General features: G+C 40.8%; 1 protein-coding gene across 1 annotated transcript; it reads right to left on the reverse strand.

The window, feature by feature from the left end:
- Nucleotides 1–20686: 20686 nt before the first annotated feature.
- On the reverse strand, nucleotides 20687–24246 carry LOC311082030 (putative nuclease HARBI1). Its single transcript, XM_084112776.1, has 5 exons — nucleotides 23777–24246; nucleotides 23344–23515; nucleotides 21920–21979; nucleotides 21458–21845; nucleotides 20687–21338 (listed from the first exon to the last, which is right to left on the reverse strand). The coding sequence occupies exons 1-4, from the start codon at nucleotides 23795–23797 to the stop codon at nucleotides 21475–21477; spliced, it is 624 nt and encodes a 207-aa protein (XP_083968902.1). The 5' UTR covers nucleotides 23798–24246; the 3' UTR covers nucleotides 20687–21338; nucleotides 21458–21474.
- Nucleotides 24247–24555: the final 309 nt, after the last annotated feature.

Consider the following 24555-nt stretch of genomic DNA (forward strand, 5'->3'; position numbering starts at 1 on the left):
GACAACTCCTGCTCAGAACAAGTAGTCTAGGCCTAGTCATATTTTCGTTATCACACGATGACTGACATACTGTCACATTATAAACATCTCTCTCTCCAAATAGGCTTTATAATTTTATTAGCACTAAATAAATTAAAGTGTATTGCATAGTCGATTTTATAGGTCACGTCATGTCATATTTTATAGTTATATCCTGGCCATGGATGCATTAATCATTGCATCTGTCTTTCAAAGATGTCAGGTAAAAAGCAATTAAGCATCCTCTCATTCGCCCTGAGAGGAAATCCCCCTAAAAAGGCCAGGTTAGAGGATGCTGGGCCAGAGAAGGTGGTGAAAAGGGTAGGCCCATTAGAGGAGGAGACAGAAGAAGAGACAGTGGAGGTGGAAGGCAACAAGTCCAAAAAGGCAACAAACACTTATAATAAACAACACCAGTCATAATCAATCAATCAATCAATCTCTCTCTCTCTCTCGGGTTGGGGGAATGTCACTCTTGCCTGTCTTCAAAACTTGAGAGCCCTGCTTGAAACTTTGTTACCCAAGAGTCATAATAACTCAAAGTAGTATAGGAACTGAGTAAAACAATGTAAAATTTACATGAAAGTGACTCACGCTTTTTTTGAATAAACTTCACTTAGGGAACAATGGATCAGACTTATGTTAAAGGCCTGAAAACACCATAAAGATAAAACTGAATGTCTGACCATGTTTTGATTGAAATTTGAGGATGATAATCCCAAAAATGTAGTTCCTAAGCATCCTTTCCAAAAGGCCATTTGGAGACTCCAAATGGACACCTGGTTACCAAATGACATAAGGAGTAAACACTACATACTACATACATGTATATCAATTCAGAACTATTCTGCCCATCAAACCACACAAGAAAAAAACGATTTTAGCACAACATTTTAACAAAATACTCTTTATTTTGAACAATTCTAATAGCAAAAACAGTGAAAAAAACAAAAAAAAACATGTATACATTCCAAAAGTGATTGTTTTACAACTAATGAATAAAATAAAATAAAAAAATAAAACATTTGTAATTGCAACAGTGTTTTTTACTCAAATAAATTACAATAAACTGATAATTATAATGAATATCCGATTACAAAAAAAAGCAACCGCTTACAGTATTTACAAAGTGTAGGAAGACATGTTGATCAAGACAGTCACTACCAAGGTTTGTTCTCTAACCACCTGGAAACCAAAGCCACTGAAAGACAGGAGAGATAAAGTGTGGAAGCAGAACAAATAAAATTTGCAACACTGTGTATGCATGTGTGTATGTGTGAGTACTTACCTAGTACTGCCTCACGCCAGCATGCCACATTTGCTCCAATTGCGCCGACTCAGACACTTTTTTTTCTCTCCCCCTCTTATTTGCAGCGGATGTCTTCTAAGCAGAGAGCAAACAAGCAGAACAAAACCAAGCACAACAAACACAAAGTCCAAATAGAATATGAAAACTTGGTCATGTAAGTGTGTGTGTACCCCTGACCGCTAATGTCTCACACCAGCAATGGCTTCTTTTGCTTCATCTCTCTCTTCGGAACTGCAAATCCACCTAAACTTGGAAACATTTCTGGAACAACTATTAGAATCAAATGCTTTGAACAATGTAACATGTACATTAAAAAAATTGTAACAGTCCCTTTTAGGCAGAAAGCACAGTGGCACCTCACACGTTGCACACATGACTGGTGTTTTCTGAAGACAGCTTGCACTTTCTCCATCCAGCAGTGCTGTCGTCTGTAATGTACGTCAGGTTGTGGCAAGCATCATTTGAAGCCCGAGAAGCAGCTGTCCTTGATTCTAAGCCTGCGAGTTCCAGAACAAGCGTTTCCCTGAATGCTTTCTGGGTCAGGGGTTTTTCATTCCTAGCTCTGGCCAGATGCTGATGCAAAATGAAGGCATTGACCACAGCAATATCCACAAAGTGGAAAAAGAAGGTTCGGTACCACTTCCTTGTCTTGTGGAGCACTTTGTAGTATCCATTGAGGGCATCCAACAGGCCCACTCCCCCCATTAACCTGTTGTAGTCCAGCACAGCACCGGGAATAGGCACATGCACTTGAGACCACTGCCCATCTTTGTTCTTCAACCTCCTTTGCACTGTGTCACCTTTATATGCTTTGTGGAATGTGGAGCACATCAGCACTTCCCGGGTGTCTTTCCATTCCACAAACAGCAGCTCATCCTCTCTGAGCCATCGCATGGACCCTCGTGGAGCATTCAGTGGTAGTCTGTTGGTTATCGACTTTGGGAAACCGATCCTGTTCGGACGAATGGTGCCACATGCCCAAATCTTCTTATAGAGGAGGTCTCTGAAAAGCATGGGACTAGTGTAAAAGTTGTCGACGTATAGCTTGTAACCAGTGCCCCACATCTTTTCATCTACAAGCGCCATGACAGACTCATAGCTCAGCCCCTTCTGAGATGGCATGGACTTACCCTCATACACAAAGAACTCACAGGTGTAGCCACACAGGGAGTCTGCCAAGACAAAAAGCTTGTAGCCCCATTTAGTGGGTTTGTTCTTCATGTACTGCTTGAGTCCAGACCTCGCCTTGGATTCCACCATCCTTTAATCTATGGAGATATTCTGATTTGGATGAAAACGTCCTGCAGGCATCCCTAATGTTGTCATAGAGAGGCTTGATCTTCCCCAAGCGGTCGTAGGCTGCTGTTCCCTTCTTATTTTCGTTTTCTTCATCATCCTGAGGATCGCTAAGATGAAGAGCGTTTGTGATGGTAAGAAACTTACTACAGGACATGATCTCAGCAGGAAGGGGAACACTGTAGATTCGGGACCTCCTCCAATAATCAGTCAGGGCAGAGGCCTTCACGAGACCCATGTAAACAACAAGTGCCAGGTAGAACATGAAGTCTTCAACCGAGATGTTGTTCCATGGCTTTTCTCTTCCTTGCTGATTTTTGCCCCCATAGACACTTCCACACTTCAAGCGTTCTGGTATGTTTTGCGTGTCAGAGTAGGAGAAAAAACATGGATGCCACCCGGAAAGCTGTTGCTATGGTAGCACTGGCCGAGTACCAGGCACTCCAAAAGTATGTGCTTCACCTCCACAACAACGAGGAAGAACTCCAGAAAGAGTACGCAGAAGGTATGCTCATATTTCAGTATGTTTGGTCATGAGCTAAAACCTAAAGGTAATGTTTCATGCATGTTTTTGACAACTTGTGCAAGATTGTGCAAGGGCGAACACAGCGAAAAGTAGTAGACACACTGTTACATTAGTTAAAAGACATGTATTAACGGCAGTTTTTTTTATCTCTTTTTCTTTTTCTCATTCACGTAGGGTTGTGGTATCAGCTGTGCTGCTGTCCAGACAGCAGATCATCCTCAAGTCTGGAACGGAGTGGGAGATCATACTAGATATGGATGACAATACATTTGCCCGTCATTTCCGGATCAGAAGAGCCAGGTTTGAGCAGCTCCTTTGACTGCTTCAGGAGGGGGGCCTGCACAGCGAACACAACCATGGACTTCCCCCCTTGCCTGTTCCCAAAAAGGTCCTCATGTTTCTCTGGTATATGCTGGGATCATTGCGCTGTGTGAAAGGGGCTTAAGATATGCCAACAGCTCATCCTCCCTCTGGCGCTTGCGTGGCCTCCTTGGGGTGTCAGGGAGCATGGTGGTAATAGTGGGATGAGGAACACAGGAGGACAGAGGAGGTGATGGAGGGCTGGATGGAGCTGGAGAGGGGGAATTGGTCAGACGCACAGGTGAGGGAGCGCTAGTGGACTGTGCAAGTGAGATGTCTGGTGCAGATACATTGACCTGTAGTGCATCTGGCCTGCACACATCCAGGCCCGTGGTTGTTCCCACAACAGGTAAGACAATATCATGGTGACTTCCCAAGAGGTCATCCATCTCAGCAAAAAACTGAAATTTACTAGAGCCCCTCCCTGTGGACGAATTGTTGTCCTTTACTTTTTTGTAGGCCTCCACCAACGTGTTCCATTTGCTAGCCACCTTGTCTTGCACAAAGGTCTGCTTGAAATGATGGCTCAGCTTGCCAGTAATATCCTCCCACAGCAGCTTCTTGGACTTCCTGGCCAGTTTCAGGCGCTGGTTCAGGTCATGGTGGGACATGGGAGGGCCCTTACCCTCTGCCTCTATTTGCAGCCGCATGAGGTCAATTAGGAATAATGTTTGGTCCTTCAAGAAAGTCTCGTTGGCGACAAGTGAAGCGGTGGCAGGCAGTGGGGCGTTTGAAGGCAGTGGCTCCCCACCTGGCTGATATCTGAATCAGAAAAGAAAAAGAAAGAAAGATGTTAGCCTTAACCCCCTGAGGTCGGCTATCGCGCCGGCGCGATAGGCTCGTTTTTTTCCGTATGAGTGAAAAAAAAAAATATATATATATATTAATTTTTATCTTATATGCTTGTGTTATACATCAATCGATCCTGTTTAGTGTGTATTATTTTTGTGTATACTCACAATAAAAACAAAGTGTTGTGCTTTTCGCCAAATAAAGAAAAATAAACGTGATGCGAGTTCTGCCTTCTCTCTGTCAGTGTAGTCCATTCTGAAACGCGTCCGAAAATGAACCATAACTCAGTGAATACTCAGTCAATCAGGCATACAGACACACAGGCATGAAGCTTGAATTCTCTCCTTTTAAATGAAGTAATATATATAAAGAACAAATATTCTCAGCTTGTGAAATCTGTATTAAAAGAGAGCGATTCCAGTCGAGCTAATTAGAGCTCATTCAAATGTAATGTGACTCCGCCCCGGAGAGCGCGCGCTATTCAAACACAAATGACTGAGGCAATCCTGCAAACTGTGAACGTCCCCATATCAGCTCGAGAAAACACATCAGATCATTGTACTTTTTTACACAGTCTCGCAGCGCTGTGAGGAATAATACTATAATGGAACATTTACCTCAGAAGTACGAGGAGCAACAGATCCGAGGCTATGGAATAATGTAGTAAGTTTTTTTTTTTCATTCTCAAGTGCGACGCGTTTCTGTGCATGAATGAATGAATGAACGGCAGAGATGCGCGCTGTTTACCACAACTAAAGACGGTTTAAATTTGAATCGTTTCTGTCTGTGAATGTTTCGCTTTTAGCAAACTGTATTGCTATAGGCTACTGAGTAAAAATCGAGTGAAATATGTTGAAATTTAATGTATTTGTATAAGCAAGGTATTAAACTGCAAATTAACATTTATATTTCTTATAATAAAAACGAAAGTTACTATGTTACAGACATATGAAAGACAACATTTCGTTGACTAGTTTTGGATAGATTATACATTTTTACTGTAAAATATCTGCCACCTCAAATAAGCTTTTGTTTGCCAATTTTTGCTCATATGTTAAATATAGTATGTTTTGTCAAAAATAAAGTAATCAAATAATATGTTGTTTATTCCAATGTAGCCTAGGCTATATTCAAGTAATGAATCCTTAACTTTGAAATATGTATGATAAAATGTATACTTTAGTTTTTACAAAGAAAGATTACACTTGAATTGTTGTTGTAATTGTAAATTTTTAATTAATAAAAAATACAAGGTAGATGTAAACAAACTAATAAAAGGTAAATATAAGCCTTTTCTTTAAAATCATTTTTTATTGTGTTTTATTAGTGACAAATTTGGGGAGAGGATAAATATTCCAAAACTGAAAATACAGTATGAGATTTAACTGCACAATTACTAGACATGTTTTACTTTTCATATTATAGCCCAATTTGCAAGCACAATTTGTGTAAAAAAAAAAACATGAGATGCTTCCAACTGTTTCTCTTGCATTCTTTCTTATGACACACCTGAATGAATGCCTCATTAAGTATGCGGGCCCCATTGTCTCCAGGTGCGAACCACTAAATATGCATGATCGTTGACGCCCACTCCGCATATTGCCTTTCCAGACAGAAAGTGTTTTGCAAAATATAAATCAATGTATTGTGTTATGTAAATGATTAGGCAGGATGATTTTCACATCATTTTGAAGAAAAAACACTAGGCAATGACATCCATAAGTCAAAAGTCTTATTGAAACATATTTAGTATGTGTTTTGTGGCCTTATTTCAGAAACTTTAATTTTTAGTTTTTTCAATAACCATGCATAAACATTATTCTCTCAAAAATGAAAACATGTACATACATGTGGCTCACATATTATGGTAGTCCTGTTTGTGCTATATAGAGTGTAATTTTTTTTTGCCATTGATATGTTTATAAGCAAATAAAAAAAGCACAAATGTCAGGGCATGTCAGAACATCTCAAGGACCCCAAAAACACCTCAGACCCCAGAGGGTTAAGGGTTTAATAACAGTGCATGTGCATTAGTATCTCACCTGTGCTTTCAATGCACACCAAGTTAACCAAGGTCATGAGCCCCTGGTCCAAGTAATAACCAGCCGCTGGGTTGGCTTGTTGTTGAAACAAGGGCCCATGAAAGGGCCGGGTCCTCTCCTGGGGCCTGATGTATAAACGTTGCGTACGCACAAAATGGGCATAGAAATATGCGTGCGCATTTTTCCACGCACATATCGGGATTTATAAAAAATAAACTTGGCGTAAATAAGTGCGCACCGTAAGGATGCTCTTGACCGTGCGTACGCACTCTTTTAGAAGAGTATGTGTTTTGGCGACACCAACTGGCCCAAATAGCAATAACTATTTAAAATGAAAAACTTCTAAATTATCCTATTACATCACCCAATAAATCAAATTGCATCAACCTGAATTATCATTATCAGCATTCTTAACCAGGTGCAAATACTTTGAATTTACTATTTTTTTTTAATGAATGGGCTATAAAAAGGTATGTGCGTATATAACATATCATCATAATGGATGCTCTAGCGCTGTTAGAAGACCTTGCTAATGACGATCTACGGAGGGAGCGTGTTTTCAGAGACCGTGAAGATTTCCTTGCTCATGATGATGATTGGCTCATGAGCCGATTTCGATTCCCAAGAGCCATCCTCTTGGAATTGTGTTCTGAATTACGGCCAGTATTGGAAAGACCCTCGCGGAGAAACCACGCGCTGTGTGTTCCTGTACAAGTATTGACCACATTAGGCCACTTGGCCACTGGTACTTTCCAACGAGAGTTGGCAGACCGATCAGGTATGTCGCAGTCATCCCTGAGCCGTGTCATGCCATATGTATGGGATGCCATAGTGGGGATGGCACCCCGATACATCCGTTTTCCTTACACGCAAGCTGAACAGGCCAACATCAAAATGCAATTTGCAGCAATCGCCGGTTTTCCCAATGTAATCGGTGCTATTGACTGCACTCATGTTGCAATAAAGGCACCATCTGAGAATGAATTTGCTTTTGTTAACCGAAAACATTTTCATTCTTTGAACGTGCAGATCATATGTGATGCGCATATGTCTCTGACAAATGTAGTTGCGAGACGGCCTGGGTCAACTCATGATTCCTACATTTTGTCCAACAGCAGTGTAGGGAACAGACTGCAAACAGGAGCTGTGCGTGATGGATGGCTTCTTGGTAAGTCGGCAGGAATGCGCATGTAATTGTAATTGAGTAATGATGCAAATGTGTTTAAAGCATACCCTTTAAAATGTTTTTTCTTTTAGGTATAATTATAATCTCCAATGATAAACAAACCCACACTTATTTTAATATTTTTTTAAAGCAAAATTTCACATTAATCAATGCAAATTTTCAGGAAACAAAACATGTTATATTGAATCAATATTGCCCTGGAAAAAACAAAAAGCTATCTGTAGGCTATTTTACAAGCATGTACTTTCTTTAAAGTACTTTCGGACGCGTTCAGTGGTCGAACGCACTATTGGTCTGCTAAAAGGACGCTGGAGGTGCTTGGATAGGTCTGGTGGCACAGTATTGTACAGCCCTACAAAGGTTTGCCGCATTGTGGTGGCTTGTGCAGTGTTGCACAACATTGCTCAAAAGAATGGTATACCTGTTCCATCGAACGCCCATACTGAAGATAATGAACCCTACCCTGGCCCTCCTAATGCAGTGCATAATGCTATGGCAATACAGCGGCGTATAAATGTAATAAATGGAATGTAAAAAGGCAAGTGAATTCAAACTTTTTATTTTTTCACAAGTTCTTTAAGTGAACCACTTATTTCTGACAAAATTGTTTTTATTTCTTTCAGTTCGGAACACACCGCATTAACAGCATGAACCATGTGACGTTGGGTCTGCATGACTTCTTCCGTCAGTACACGCCTTGAGTTACCAGCGCTCGGTGGTGGCACAAAGGATGATGATGATGCACTGGATTGCGCACAGGATGGGGTTGCTTGGGCATTTGATGATGGCGGCACACTGGACGTTGGTGGTGGTACACAGGATGGTGGTGGAGGCACACAAGATGCCGGTGGTGGCACACAGGATGGTGGTGGAGGCACACAGGATGGCGGCGGCGGTGGCACGTAGGATCTAAGCCTACATCCCTTGTCTACCCCACTTGGACCACTCACCGGGCTTGAAGGCATTCCAGGATTAACTGTTCCTTTAATCATTAAAAAACGTTTAATTAAATAAAGGTTGTATTGCATATCTGTAAATGTGTGAAATAAAATGTGCACTTGATGACTTGCTTTTGTCTTTTTAAGTTACATTTTTAGCATATGAATAAACAGGAAAATCGACTATTTTAATAAACGTATATCTTAAGGGCAGCTGCATCTATTGCTAGATTTGTCACTTGGATATTTTAGGACTTTCCACTTCCACGGAATTTGAATTGGTTGATTTAAATTATACACAATAAAAAAGCAGAATTTTAAACAGACAAAAACTTATATAATGTGTAGATAAATCAATTACTTACCATCGTCACCGCAAATCACATCCGTATCACCTTGGAATTCTGGAAGAACTCCACTTAATCCTGTTTCCCCTATAATCGCACCCACCCTTGCATCAAAAGCTGAGAGGTCAGTGATTCCTTGACCACCACCAGTTGTTACGACACTGCGCCTGTGTGCACATATTCTTTTTTTTACGACTACTTTTAAGTCAGACCATTTTTTTTTTGTCTCTTGGACTGTGCGAGGCACCGAGGTAACAGCATTGACTGCTTCTGTTACTTGCTCCTATTCTAATATCTTTCTTTTATTTGAAATGCCCGCAGAGAGCCCACCAAATAAAACTTTTTTTCGGCCCTCCACCTCAGACAGCAGTACCTCCATCTCGCAGTCGGTGAAGTTTCTTTTTTTTGCTTTTCGTTTCTGTTCTTCCATTTTTAGCCAAACAGATCAATGACAATTATCGGTCGTATTAATATGCAGGGAGATCATACATATTCAAAATAGTCTTAACCTCCAAATATGGTTATTTCAGGAGGAGATTGGGGTAAGCTATAAGCACGTGCACCTGCGCACAATATTCAGATAATTGTGATTTATAAAGTTACCTTGCGCAGGTTCTGGCGTACGTACGGTTTTATAAATCTGAAAACTTTTGTGCGTACGCAAATTCTGCCTTATGTGCGTACGCACACTTTAAGGATGAAATCTACGTAAAGTTTTATACATGAGGCCCCTGGTCCCAGTACAGATCCATCTTCCCATCAATAAACACTATCAAAGCGCAAACACCATCGGCACACCTGCAGGTGATAGGTGCGTGGGAAAAGGTCAAGTAATAAACAAAAAAAGGAACTCCCGCACACTAACCGTACTTGAAAAAAAATATCAAAAAATCTTTATTAGCAACGTTTCGGTCTCACGACCTTCATCAAGGCATATACAAACATTACAAACTCAATCACATTTAAAATAATCACATGACCAATCAATGTAAAGATCCATTTGCACCCAATTAGGCTCAGTTATTAAATACATAATTAGCGCCACATCATCATCATAGACAGGTACGGACAATTGTAAATAATATATCTGCACTTCATAACATCACATTAAATAATGCTTCATCATTCATACGGGGGTGATATTGAATTGCTTTTACAGAGACGTGAACTGTTTTGTATTTGGATGTGATGTTATGAAGTGCAGATATATTATTTACAATTGTCTGTACCTGTCTATGATGATGATGTGGCGCTAATTATGTATTTAATCACTGAGCCTAATTGGGTGCAAATGGATCTTTACATTGATTGGTCATGTGAATATTTTAAATGTGATTGAGTTTGTAATGTTTGTATATGCCTTGAAGGTCATAAGGGCGAAACGTTGCTAATAAAGATTTTTTTTATACTTTTTTGCAAGTACGTATAGTGTGCGGGAGTTCCTTTTTTTGTTCATCAATAAACACTAAAAATGAAAAACTGTATATAACACTCTGTATCTTTTGGGCAGTATGCTATAATGTACAGTTATCATTCTATCACACTGCAAATTGAAATACCAGTTTAACACGCAACATTGAGATTTAATCCACATAAAGCACTTTTCTAGTAAAACCATAGTTTGTTTATGTAGGCTACATCGGTTATATGTAGCCTAGTAAATTAGGTGCAAGCCAATCTGTAATAAGACTACACCTTATCAAAACGCAGCCATTTGAACTTCTAAAATTTTCACTTTATTTCATGTTTTAGTTTATCTTCTGTTAGCAACGCTAGCCACGTTAGTAACACCTGTTTGAAACAAGGCTTCATTCAATATTGCACTCACAACACAACCGATTCCCATACCCACAGGCAGTGATACGGACTTTGAAATTGGTCGTGAAGCAACCGTTACCCTCGGCTATTCACAATGGTAAAATTAATGATTTTAATGAATGTAATGCATGCATGAATATATCCACACAAAACAAATGACCCTCAATACATCTAAAATAAAAACATAGTCGATTTTATAGAGCTAATCAATATAAATATTGATTTCATAATTATAAAATATATTTTTCTGCCATAATTATTAATAACAGCCATTTTGCAGAAAATAAAAATATTGATAATTCTAGCCTCGCGCTCATAGTTTTGATTAGAATACATCGCATCCGGTCGACCGGTCACATACGGTCTAGCTCTACGGTCTAAGTTTCATTGCATCCGAAGCTCAAATCGGATCCGTAATTTCCGCATACGCATATGATCGGAACTCCACGCAGCTCCCGTATTACTCTCCATTGGAAATTAATGACTTCCGGTCCGACGGCTGTCGTTTGTCGCGTGTAGTGGAAAGGCGGCTTAACCTGAGCGCTCTGTGCGTAAAATGGCGAAAGCGCACGAGCGAACGACAACTTCGCGCACTTCTATTTGACAAATCTGCTTGCGTAAACTAAGCAATTGCTGAATTCGTGTTTTAGTTGGTTAATACTCCCATCCATCAAAACTTTGCTGATTAGACATTGGCTGGCTTTATCCAGCTGAAAACCGAGGTGCGAGATTGACAGTTCGCCAAGCCTGTAAGGCGCTCCCTTGGTATTTTGACCGATTACAAAGCCTGTGATTGAAGGAGAGAGAAGGGGAATGGCTCATTTTATCCGGACGAGTCTAAACTACGGGGGAGAGATGGATTTAGAACGTTGGAATACAGATTAGAATCGATATTTCATTGAAAATGAATATGATGGAGTACTCTAACTCCAAACGCTCATGAAAACAAAGGAGGATATTTCATTTTTTTCCCTATTTTTTCGTTGTTTTGGATTAAAAAGTTGGATGCATTTTGAAGAGTAGACCCCTTACAATGAAATGTATGCTGGTGTTTCTTGGATTCGTCCGAACTGTAGTAATGATAATGCAGTAAATAATGTAACAAAACATGCATTATTTTTGGTTTTGTATTGCAATGCTTAAAAGGTCACAGACTGCTGCAGCTTAGTTGGTGTGTGAACAGAGGTTCTTTGAAACAGAGAGGCTGTGCTGTTTAATTCAATTCACATGGCAATTTTCTGTGGTTTTAGCAAGCATGTCATGCTTATTTGACACAGGGAAAGACAACATGGACAGTATTTTGTCTGCTGTTCGTCAGTATTCAAAAATGGAGGACTTTTTATGTGATGAAGACCTGATAATCCCCATTCACGGCACAAGTGCAGACCCTGATAGTGTGCGTTTTACACACGACATCGATGGTGTTGGTTATTGAGGTGAAAGAGCTTTGTGGAGTGGTTGGCCGTGTACATTATTTGTTCCTCACTGAATTCCAGTCCCACATGATTGGCAATCACTACGCCATTCTCAAAAAACACACAAAACTGAGCCGGTACACAGAGAAATCTGTGTATTTGCGCAATTGTGGTTGGACGCTTGGACATGTGGATGGTGGCTACTTTTTCAATGTCTCAGTTGTGCCAACAAACAACTGTGAAATGAATGACATGTTCATTAATCAAATATGTGCACAGGTGAAGACAGCAGAAATCAGTTGTCACAGAGTTCAAGCGTTTGCTGCGTGACCAGGCACCCAGAAATATGGAGAGGCCTTCTATCCAGAAGGCAAATTTTATGATTTGTCAAGACTAAATGTTGTTGATGGTGACCAGGTCTTTTTATTTATGTTGCTTCAGAAGAACTTTTGATGAGGTCAGGCAAGGTCTCAGCATTAAAATTGTCCTAACACTGACCCAGTATGGACAAAAGTTAAGACAAATTTTAAGACAAAAAACTAATGATGACAATTCTTAAATTAAAAAAAGGATTCTCTTGTTTAGTAGCTCTGGTTTTAAGATCTTTTCACACAAATGAAGAAAGAAGATAACGGTTAAAAAATAATTAGCAAGCTATTTTTAAGTTAATTTCACTACATGCACTGCTTGGAATAAGTATTTTACTACATCTTTCAAGAGATTTCACACTTTTATTAAGCCTAGATATGTTTTCTTGTGCCTTGATATGTTTTCTTATCTCAAGAAATCTTACTAGGTGTAAATATCTTACTGTACTGGCAGATGATTTGACTTGTTTCTAGTCTGTATCTTAAATTATGTTTTTATTTAGACAGTTAATATTTGCAGTGTGAGCTGGAGCTTTTCTGTTAAAGTGTGTAGGCCTATGTCAGGTTAATTTTTTTTTTTATAGATATATTAAATAAGGTTTAGATGTCTGAGTGAAAATGTAATTATCATTAAAATTATTACTGTAATTGCCCTACCGTAAGCTTTATAGCCATTTCTGTCAAGATCATATTTTTAAAACACAGCTGAGCTGTGACGTCAGAAGAGGGAGACATGCCAAAAAAGTTCTATTCAAGTATGGAGAGTTTTGAGTCTGAGGAGATCCAAAATCCCCCTCAAACCTACGATGGCCCACAGCCATACAATTTTGAGCCTCCCAGGCGTGAGACAGATGAGGAGCCAAACAGAAATTTAAATCATTCCTATCGAAGAAACATAAATATATGGTGTGAAGAGAACCAGTGGAGAGTTGGTCAGGTGTCTTGGTAAGTATAGGCATAACTTAAAGGTGGAACGGTACATGTATTCGTATTGAACCGAAACGGTACGGGCGTCACGGTTCGGTGCATGAATATTAGGGATGAGCGAGTACAGCATTATCTGTATCTGTACTCGGACTGGGCGGGGCCTAACCCGGAAGTGGACGGGATTTAACCCGGAAGTGGGTCGGGTTGTCTTGAAATGGGCGGGGCTTTAACCGGTATGTTATTTTAAGCATGCAATTGATATGGGTTGATCAGAAATTGTTATATTTATTGCTGATTAGAAAACTATTTACATGACAGCTTCAGATCAATGGTTTTGATCACGATAACAAATATACAGAACAAGTTTTGCAACAATGAATACAACACATGCGGTTGCAATTATGAAAATGTAATGAACAAGAGTTTTCATCTCAACATAACTTTCTTTTTTTATTTATTTTATTTATTTCGGGTTATTTAGGGACACCTAATCTGTAGCTCCGCCTTAGCTCTGAAGCTCCATGGCTATAATGAACAGGCTGCGATGTCAAGATTGCAATGCTGGAATATGTTGGTTGGTTGGTGTGTGTGTGTGTGTGTGTGTGTGTGTGTGTGTGTGTGTGTGTGTGTGTGTGTGTGTGTGTGTGTGTGTGTGTGTGTGTGTGTGAGAGAGAGAGAGAGAGAGAGAGAGAGAGAGAGAGAGAGAGAGAGATGCGCGGGCGCGATCGAACAGTGGAAACAAAAACATACCTTATCGTTTTGATTCATAGGTTTCTATTTGGGCATTGCCAGCCCATGGCCTCAGCTGTAGAGAGCATGTGCTGCAGAGAGATGGGTGCATTCTGGGCCCTGGTTGAACAGCTTACCCCTCTGCCAGATCATATAACATGCCTCACACAACACCCTGGTTTTGAGGCATGCTGTCTGAACCCCTTTGTTCTAGACTTGTAGTCAAGACCGCCTTAACCGAGACCAAGACACTACCAAGACCAGAGGGTATCGAGACCAAGACCAAGACCAAGACCAGGTCGAGACCAAGACCGAGACCAAGTCGAGACCGGAGGGGGAAAAAAACAGACTAGTGTTGAAGCTAAGCTTTAACTTGTATGAATTCAAGAACAGCAGCATACTAGGGTTCAGCCGCAGTTTACATTCAATACATATTAGACGTTATTACTTCAACTACACAGGTAGAACAGACCATGTCATGTGTGTGACTGTGAGCTCACTGTAAATGTTTTTGCAGACTGGGTGAGATCAACTATGTGTAGCAATTGCATGACGGCTGTTACTGCACTATTAGAGGATTGAGACTCCCTTAACTTTTGTGTACTGTTGAGGACTGACATGACTGGTACTGACTGGTTCATCTGACAAAACATCAAACACCTCCAACACCATCTTGCTCCTCCAACAACTGTCTAAAGAATGAGAAATATGTAACCAATTGAAATTATACTTAATGTGTAGATGAAATCATAACATCAAATTAAAGATACACAATCATAAACTTGGATTAGGCCTAATGTTTAGTCAACATAACGGAGATATGCAGATAATATTTAAAAGACCATTTATTTAGTCTAACACCATCTTAAATACAATACTGTAATCAAACAACACAAACACAAACACACCCACACACACAGATATCAAAGACACAAATTCATCTAAGCAAATGCCTGCCTATCTCTGCTGATTTCGGAGTCTCCAAATGAATCCATTCTGCAACTTTTAAATACATAATTCAATTTTTAAAAACGAAATTATAGGCTTAAGTGCAGGATCTGAAAGTTGGTCGTTTTGTCGCTATGGTTACACACACACACACCCCGTTGGCGGTGCGCTCAAAGTCATCTGTCAGTTGTGCAGTTACCCAAAATCTCCTGAATGAAGTTAAAACCCATCATGTCACTGAAATGTGTTTTTTAAATCAAGTGATCAAAGTGCTCGTTGCCGCTGCGATCAGTGGCGCAGATAAAGTGTTTTCTCGTGTGGCTCGCGCACACGCCGCACACGTCTTCACTCGGACGCGCGCTTCAATCCGTTCCGTTGCGAATAATAATGTTGCATTATCAAACGTTGTGTCGTCGTGGATATTGTAGTATTGTATTGCCAAATTCCCCTACCACTATGTCGGTCTGAGACAGCGAGATCTAGACAAGACCAAGAGGTCCGAGACCAAGACAAGACCAAGACCAAAGACCGTCAAGGCCGTGACAAGACCGAGACCACTTTTACGTGGTCTCGGTCTTGTCACGGCCTTGACGGTCTTTGGTCTTGGTCTTGGTCTTGTCTTGGTCTCGGGACCAAGACCGGTCTCGAGACATACATCACTACTTTGTTCTCAAGATTGCCTACTTGAACTTCAGGCAGGAACATGGTCCTCTAGAGGCTAGCAGTCATGAGTATGTTTACACATTTACTTTTTTTTTTAAGTTATTATTTTCATTTTCATCAGAAAATTTGTCTAGTGAACCACAATAATAAGTGGTTCTGTAACTGCATTATAATACAATAATTCAGTTATCCATATCCAGTTTAACTGTTACATCCCTATCCTTAGGCAATACCGCTACACAGCATACAGACAGGTGGTACGTTGGGCCTATGGCATTCTGGGGAGGCACATCCGGAGGCCCTTGCCTTCTTGTGTTGTTTCAGACATCAGAAGACAGTTTCAAGAAGGTGGAACATACAAAGGTTTTGATTGGCCTCCTTTGGGTGAATATTAATAAAAAAGAATTCTGATCACAAGCTGTCATATAGTATGACTCATACTGTATATAGCAAGGCTTACTTACTACTCGTCCTAACTTTGACAAGCATAAAATAAACCATACTGGCAGTCAGGAGACAAAAAAATTTCTACAGAAGTTTAAATACACTACACAGAAGACAATTCTATCTACAGAAAATGTGTTTATTGACAGAAGGTTATGAAATAAACAAAAGTAGACAAAACCAAAACATGCAGCATGCAAACAGGATTAGTACCCACAGACAAACTTTACCACACCACAGTGCATAAACAGAAATCAGATAAAATATGTGAAACACAGAAAGGTAATAAGGCACTACCCACAGTTACCCACAATTAGGCACCAACAATTACGTGCAAACAAAAGTAGACAAAACCAAAACATGCAGCATGCAGACAGGATTAGTGCACACACAGACAAACTCAGTTGAGTTACACAGAACCCAGGGTTAAGAACAGCACACCAAAAAAGTTAGAAAGTCTAAAAAAGAATCCACAATACATACCCACTCTTGACGTTGTCATGGATCATAACTATAAACACATGTTATTCAAACAGCAAGATTTTTAAAAGTGGTCAACTTTGCAAAATTACAGTGATGTATTAGAGATGGTGGAAATAGGGAGATTACCCAGAAGAATGCAGTAAGCAAGATTGTGTAACAATAAAAACAAATACAATCAAAATAATAATTAGTAAATTAATTATAAAATCGAATGGCTTTTGCTAAAGCGTGATTGTTGAGCTAGGTGAAGACTAACTGCCTCCTCCTTTGAAATTATGTGGCCAGATCTGGAGAGGGGAGCAGGTGCATCAGAACCCAAGGCAGCACTGCACTCTTGTAGAGCCTTTGGTGATCTAGAGTACCTGTCTTGGAGAGATTCCATGAGTGCTGATGCATAACCTGGGTTATAGAAAAACATGTATATTCAGTGACATTACCAATGACTCATGCACTAAAACAAGTACATCTCAAAATATGACAGAACTGATTGAAACTGCTAACCATATGAAGGCTGCTGCTTGATGGGGCACACAACCCAGCCACCTTTACGGAACCTTGGGTAGCTCACAGCATAGCACTCCTCACCGTCAGCCATTCGTGCAACCTCTCGACTACTATTGTAATGTAGAGCTGCCAAAAAAAGCCTGAAGAAAAGCAAAAAAACAGAGTATGAGACTGACATGTCTAGAATGATGAAATAACGACACATAGGTTATTCCATTGCATAGCAGTGACCTACTGTACATTCAAAGATATGAAAACCCAGTGTGTTTGGGTGCAAAGTGGAGGATGAGGGAGTGAAATGCCTCCAACGAGTATATCTGGTACTGTGGGGATAGCTGCCGTATATCCTTCAGTAGTGCTGCCCTAGTAGTTACACTCTCCAATTTCGTTGCTACTGTTGAGCCTGCATGGACATGTTTTACTGATATTACTACATGTTCTTTGACTGTACACACAGATGAGGAATAGAAGTATAATTTCTTTCTTCACATTTACCAAAACCATACAAATATGTTATAGCTGGAGTACACCTGTAGCAAAATATACCAAGCATAAACCACGACCTTGAATATCAGAGCATTATTGCATTCTTTAACATACTGATGGTGTACCTGGTTCTAGCCACTGCTTGTTTCGCTGTTCCCCCTCCAGAGGTTAGTGTGAACAGCAGGGAAATGCAGGGGTGTCATGTTCATGAATGTCCTGAACATGGTTCACCAGGCTTTGCCATTTGGCCTGCATCACATCTGGATCTCCATCAGGAGTTGAAGCAGCAGTCCAGTACAGGTGGTTGACAATGGCTGGCTTCCACAGCTTCAGGTCCTCACAGTGCCTTTCTTTAGCGGCAGCATCAAAAGCCTTCCCTAGAGCTGTTTCAGAACCAAAACAAAGTATTGATGGAAATGTATTTACAAGACTCAACTTTATAAAATGCTACCAACAACAGGATACATACTTTTTCCAACATGCCAGACATCAAAGAAATGTTTTGTTCCTTCAGAACACAGCTCCTCTCGCACCCACTTGGCAATCTGTGTAGAAAGACACAACCCCTCAAATACAGAAATAAAAACTAATGATTCACTCAAAAAGTGAGGCTCTACCAAGGCTCGAATAACTATTTGTGGTTTTGTCAGTCTGTCAGGAGTTTGTCCAAATGTGAAAATACTACAGACATTGTATTACTATAAATATACAACTTTACCTGCCGATGTCTGTCTGTGGTGAGGGTCGACACGTAGGTTCTGGTTCTTTAAAAAAACCATGCTGCGCTTCAGACCCTCAAGCTCACACCAGGTGCTGTTTGGGACCTCAGAGCTCTGTAACGTCACAGACAGTGTAACACTTGAAATCTGGTAGTGGAACTGAAAAAAAAAAGGTTTGTTTGATAGCATCATACTCACCTGGACAAGCTGAAGATCTATGATCTTGTTTGTTCTCTCCTCTATCAAGGAGTAAGTGCCATACTTTGCACAATGCCCAGGGGAATCTGACCTAAGAATGTTAAAAATTGAATTAATGAGTTGCAATGTAAACATTTTCCATCTTAGATGAGGCCAACAGCCCATCTCCTTTAGTTCCCTAATGATCCCTGTCTGGTCATTCTGCCAGGCCTGCATAATGACTGGAATTGTGTAGAGGTGCTGGTGGCGGAAGAAAGTCCTCGCACTGATGCACTGAAGACCAAACAGTGTCAGCATCCTCAGCGTTTGTGTGGCCATACAACATGGGCTGGTTCTGCCAATAACGCTCATAGCCACATGTTGCACAGACCTAGATGTATAGAATGCAAAAAAAAACCAAAAAAAACCTATGTTAGGAGTCACAATTACACCTTGAAATATATAACTCAATTTCACTAAAAACTACCATATACGGTTTATTTAAATTGTATAAACAGTGCAATTTACAAACATCATCTTACTTGCTTTATTTTGATAAAAGTTCCCTCCTTCTGGTTCATGCTACCCTTGCTTTCCCCACAACATGCAGGGCAAATTGTGAATAGGGACATCAACTGGCTTTCACAGACAATAAACTTATCAGCCATGCTGAAAAACAAACCCATTCCTGTTATTCTCTAACTGTCCTATCACAATAAAGGCAAAAATGCCCAAAAAATATACTTAAACAAAGCACACATTCACAGAACCTTTGAACCACAACAGAATTTCTTGACAGTCAAAATCTAAAACCACACATTCACAGAACCTTTGAACCACAACAGAATTTCTTGACAGTCAAAATCTAAAACCAAAGTAGTCTAATTGCCTTACTTGAGTTCTGGGTTTAGACTCCTGTGGCAGTGATGAGTCACTCATCATCTCCTCCTCCTCCTCCTCTGGCATCCATGACATATCATTGTCGCTGTCTATGAAAGAGCTGGTCTCATCATCACTTTGAACAGGACTGGGCAGAGGGGTTGAAGTGGTCTTGACTTTTGGTGTTAAGGCCATTGCACACTGAGTCCGAAATTCGCATCCGAAATTTGCGCACGTTAAAAAAAAAATTCGACCTCACGTTATGTCAATCACGCTTGCACACTGTCTACGAAACTTTCGTCCGTAATAAAAAAATTCGGATTGGGTTCGATTTTCTGCGTTTTTCGCATCCACAGCCAGTATTTTGAGAGGTTTTTTGACAATTCAGAGCCACCGTACAAGCCAACGACAAAATCCAGAACGGCGTCTGACAAGTTGATACACTTCGTCTCGCAGCACAAAGTACTGTATGAAAAACAAAATGTGGATTACAAAGACACTGAATAAAATATAACCTGATACAGCTGTTCTGTCTGCCCAGCGCTTCCGCCGGCCGTGTGTGTGTGTCTGAACAGTCTCTGTTCAGGATCGATTGGTTCGCGGAAATTGGTGGTCTTCTTTTTAATATGTGGCTCCAGTATCGCTAGCAAAGCATCAAACTGTTCCACTGACATTCTGAGGTAAATTTTGAATCGCTCGGGATAATTTCGCAACTCCTTGATAAGGAGGTGAAACTCTCCTTCCTCTCGGCGCAATCTCAGGATTGGATGGACCCAATATTTCCTCTTTCTTTTTCTCTTTTTAAGAAGAAAGAGGGCAACAAAATCATCCTCACTGCTTGACGAATCCATTTAGTATTTTTTGCGTTTTTTTCCGCAAAGGTTTAATAAATACGCATCGGACTCAGTGTGCAAGGTTTCTGTGCGTGACGAATTTTAAGGCTGACGAACACGAAAAAACGCATACGAAAATTTCGGACTCAGTGTGCAATGGCCTTTACTGTCTGTGTCCCCACACTGACCATCTTTGGCCTTACCTGGGGCCTCATTTATAAAACTGTGCGTAGGATCCTTACTAAAAATCTACGTATGCACAAAAGCCAAAAATAGCGTACGCAAAAAAATATTCAGATTTATAAAACCATGCGTACGCACACCTGCACGCAATTTTCACTTTATAAATCACAGCCTACCTGATATTTTGCGCACACAAAAAAAAATCATTTACCGCCCTTTATCCGCCCACATTCAACCATATATAGACAATGCAAATTACCTCATTGGCCATGCATATTAAAAGGAGCAAGGAAATTTGTGTTTTTTAAAAACAAAATCATGGCAGCAATGGAGAGCAAGGGCAAGAAGCGAAATTTCTCTGAGGCAGAAATAGAGGTTCTTGTGAGTGAGGTGGATGAAAGGAAGGCTATTTTGTTTGGTGGCCACAGCAGTGGAATTACCAATAAAAAAAAAATATTTAGAGTGGCAACACATCACTGCTGCGGTAAACGCAGTTGCTTCGGCAAACAGGACGGTTCCAGATGTAAAAAAGAAGTGGTCCGATCTTAAGGTGGGAGCAAAGAAACGGCTTGCCTCTCACCGACAGAGTGTGTGTGTGCGACTGGTGGGGGCAAAGGCGCCCCCGATTTGTCCCCAATGGAGACCCGAATGGCCTCGATTCTCGGCCAAACCAGTGTGTGTGGCATTGTGTCTGAGAGGGAGGGAGACACAGATGTGCTGGATACAGGGGAACCAGGTAAAGAACTTTATTGCTTGTGTGCTCAATTAAACAAAATAAATTACACAATTGGTTTAGTCCTTATTCTTGCAGAGTCTGCGGGAGCCCAGTGTGACGAAACTCCCAGCGCAGAGTCTGCAGGGGCTATGGAGTTTCCCGAGGTCCCCAGCACAAGTGCGTCCCGACCGTATGGCACGGCTGGAAGTGGCCGGGTGCTGACTGAGGCTGTTCTGCAGACACAGAGAGACACCATTAATGCAATTACTGTAATCGCAGATGAGCTTAAGCAAATAAGGGTTGTGCTGGGTGACATTGCATCTACATTAAAAGATCTTGTTAAAAAATGAACCTTTGCACTGTTGTTCTTCACAAATGGCGCATTACTTCCTGACGGAGCCTTGCTCCCTGATGATGTCCTTCTTGTTGGGGAGGGGGGTGTGGGTCAGGCTCTTCATGCTGGTGTTGTGGTAGGTCGGGAGGAACAGGGATACCATTCATCAGTGCAATGTTGTGTAAAATAGCGCACACCATGATGATCTGGCATACTTTTTTTGGTTGATATAAAAGTCTACCACCCGAAGCATCAAGGCAACGCCATCTACACTTGAGGAGGCCAATGGCTCTCTCAACTACTGAGCGCGCACGAGCGTGGGCATCATTAAAGTGCACTTCTTCTGCGCTCTGAGGGTTTGAGAATGGGGTGAGTAGCCAGCGCCTGAGCGGGTAACCACTGTCACCTGTAAAGTATAACAGATTATTTGTACAATAGGCTTTAACTGTTATGTAAAAACAATTATATGCATTTACCTACCCAGAAGCCAGCCATCGCGAACGGCACCTGCCCTAAGTCGATTCCCTACACTGCTGTGCGCTAGAATAAAAGAGTCATGTGTAGAACCAGGCCATCGTGCCACAACATTCATTAGAGTCAAGTTGGCGTCACATATAATTTGCACATTTATTGAATGCACATGTTTGCGATTCACATAAATGAATTAATCTACATATGGAGCCCTTATAGCAATATGAGTGCAGTCGATTGCGCCGATTACATTTGGGAAACCGGACATTGCTGCAAATTGCCTTTTGATATTGGCCTGTTCTCCAACAGTGTAAGGAAACTTTATGTATCGATTGGTCATTTGAATAATCCCTTTCAAAACTGCAGGCATTAATGAGCTTAGGGATGGCTGTGAAATCCCAGACCTATGACAAATTAATAGGAATGTTAAAATCAATAAGGTTTTGCTTTAAAAAAAAGTACACTTAGTTACCTGTCGCCTATTTCCCGCTGATATGTCCCGGTTGCCAAAAATCCTAAAACTGAAAGTACTTGGGTTGGTACCGGGATGGCGCGGTTCCATGTTGTTGGTCTTTGTAATGCTGGGCCAAGTTCAGCACACAGATCCAAGAGCATGGCTCTAGGAAATCTAAAGCGGCTTATTAGCCACTCATCATCATGGGCTAGGAAATCCTGCCATTGGCATAGTCTTCCAGCAGTGCCAGCGCATCCATCATACAATATGCACTTAAGTGTTGCTGCAGTAGGCTATTTATGTTTTCAGCGATCAGATTTAATCATTTACACCTTATCACATTAATCACATATTGAGTGATAGGCCTACATCCATTTAAGAATGGAAGTGAAAGAAATAAAATTTACGTACTTTTGGCATATAGTTCCTTTTATGTCTAAACTAAACATGCATGTATGTATCTTTAGGACTCATAATGGTGATTTAATGTTATTTGTATTTTTTGTTGTAACCGGGACATATGAGCAACTTGTAAATATTGTAAATATTTAAATATGTCAAAGTAAATTTTGGCATTTTGCAAAGGGTTAATTCCCTTTATCCGCAGTCAGTTCCTCAACTCACCATCAGTGTCGCCAAACTGCTTTGTCTTCAAAATGTGCATACGCATGGGTCAGAGTTTGCGTGTAGGTGCGCATATTTTCACGTCAAGTTTTCTTTATAAATCCCACCTTTTGCGCAGGAACTGGCGTACGCATGTTTTCAGCCCCGTTTTGTGCGTATGCAAGCTTTATAAATGAGGCCCCAGAACAGCTGTGATTGAATGAAGGCCTTGCATTATAAAAAGACACAACCAAACCAATATGACAGCCCGGGTTACACCCTCTAGAGTGGGTTTGCCAACTAGCAACTCCCCACTCTGCGTTAAATAGCGCCACAGTGACAAGTCAACCTCAGATATAAGACCATTATATCCTACCTGCTGAACGTCGCAAAGGTCTAATGTTGCACTGTGAGCCACTGTGATGGACAGATGCTGGTGGGTAATAGGCCTCTGGTTCTGGGTCTACCTCTGGTTCTAGGTCAACATGCACTGCATGGCTGACTGTGGGTGCATCCCTCCGTGACGGTCCCGCTGCATCTTCCAAAAGCTGAAGCAAATACAGCAGTCAACAATACATCCTTGAACAAACGGACTAAAGCTATTTTACTGTATTTTTAAAACAGGAAGAGAATAATGCGAAACTCTAAAATTACAACATAATGACAAGGTTGCTGACTATGATCACAACGCTAACGTTAGCTAGGTAATTGCTAGAATCAAATGAGTATTTATAAGAGTAAGGCCATACGTATGTTTGGCATCAAATCGTGTTTTCACATAAACCACGCAATTATCTTATTAGACTTACAGTGAGCACTTCCCGCTTCATCAGGGCATCGTCCGGCTCGTTGTTGACCGGCTCGCGGGTGACCAGCTCGCTGTCCTCCGTCGACTGCTTCTACTACAGTAGCATACACCGTAGGCAACGCATCAGCTACCAGTCTCATTCGGGTTTTAAATCCCATTTTAAAACTCATGAGATCTCCAACAGCGTAGTCCTTCTCAGTGAAATGGGCGCTGCAAATGACCGAAGTCTTGGATACCGAAGCAGCACTGAAGTCAGCTCGTTTGGTCCGAACAAAGTTGACCCAGGCACGGAACAGAGACCTGCTTTTTGGGAAAAAGTGGACTCTGTGACCGGTTTTAACAGTGTTTTTGCACCCAGCACAAACGCAGTAATTCACCATTGTGAAAATACGCCTGCGTATACCTAACTAACTACCTAACTTAACTAACTAACTAAATAAATAAATGTCCTAATCACTAATTCTCTCGCTCTATCACTCGTACAATTATCAACACAGCTCACAAACTTCTCCTCAACTCTTCAACTTTACTGAAGGTCTTGGAATCCCCTTCATTGACCTAGGGAGACGTCTCCCTCTTATGATGTCAAGCGATTCGTTTTGGGGGGAGGAGCAGTTTTAAGTGAGTACTGAAAATAACAAACTTTTTCATCTTATATTCTGCCTTTAGGTATCGAAAAACATACAAAACAATACATCAACTTGTCAAATGTGTATTTCCCCTAACTATTTTGTGTTAATCATAATTACAAATTTAACCTGACATACACTTTAAAGGGCA

The sequence above is a fragment of the Abramis brama genome (assembly GCF_963993115.1).
Source record: "Abramis brama genome assembly, chromosome: 4".
Lineage (NCBI taxonomy): Eukaryota > Metazoa > Chordata > Actinopteri > Cypriniformes > Leuciscidae > Abramis > Abramis brama.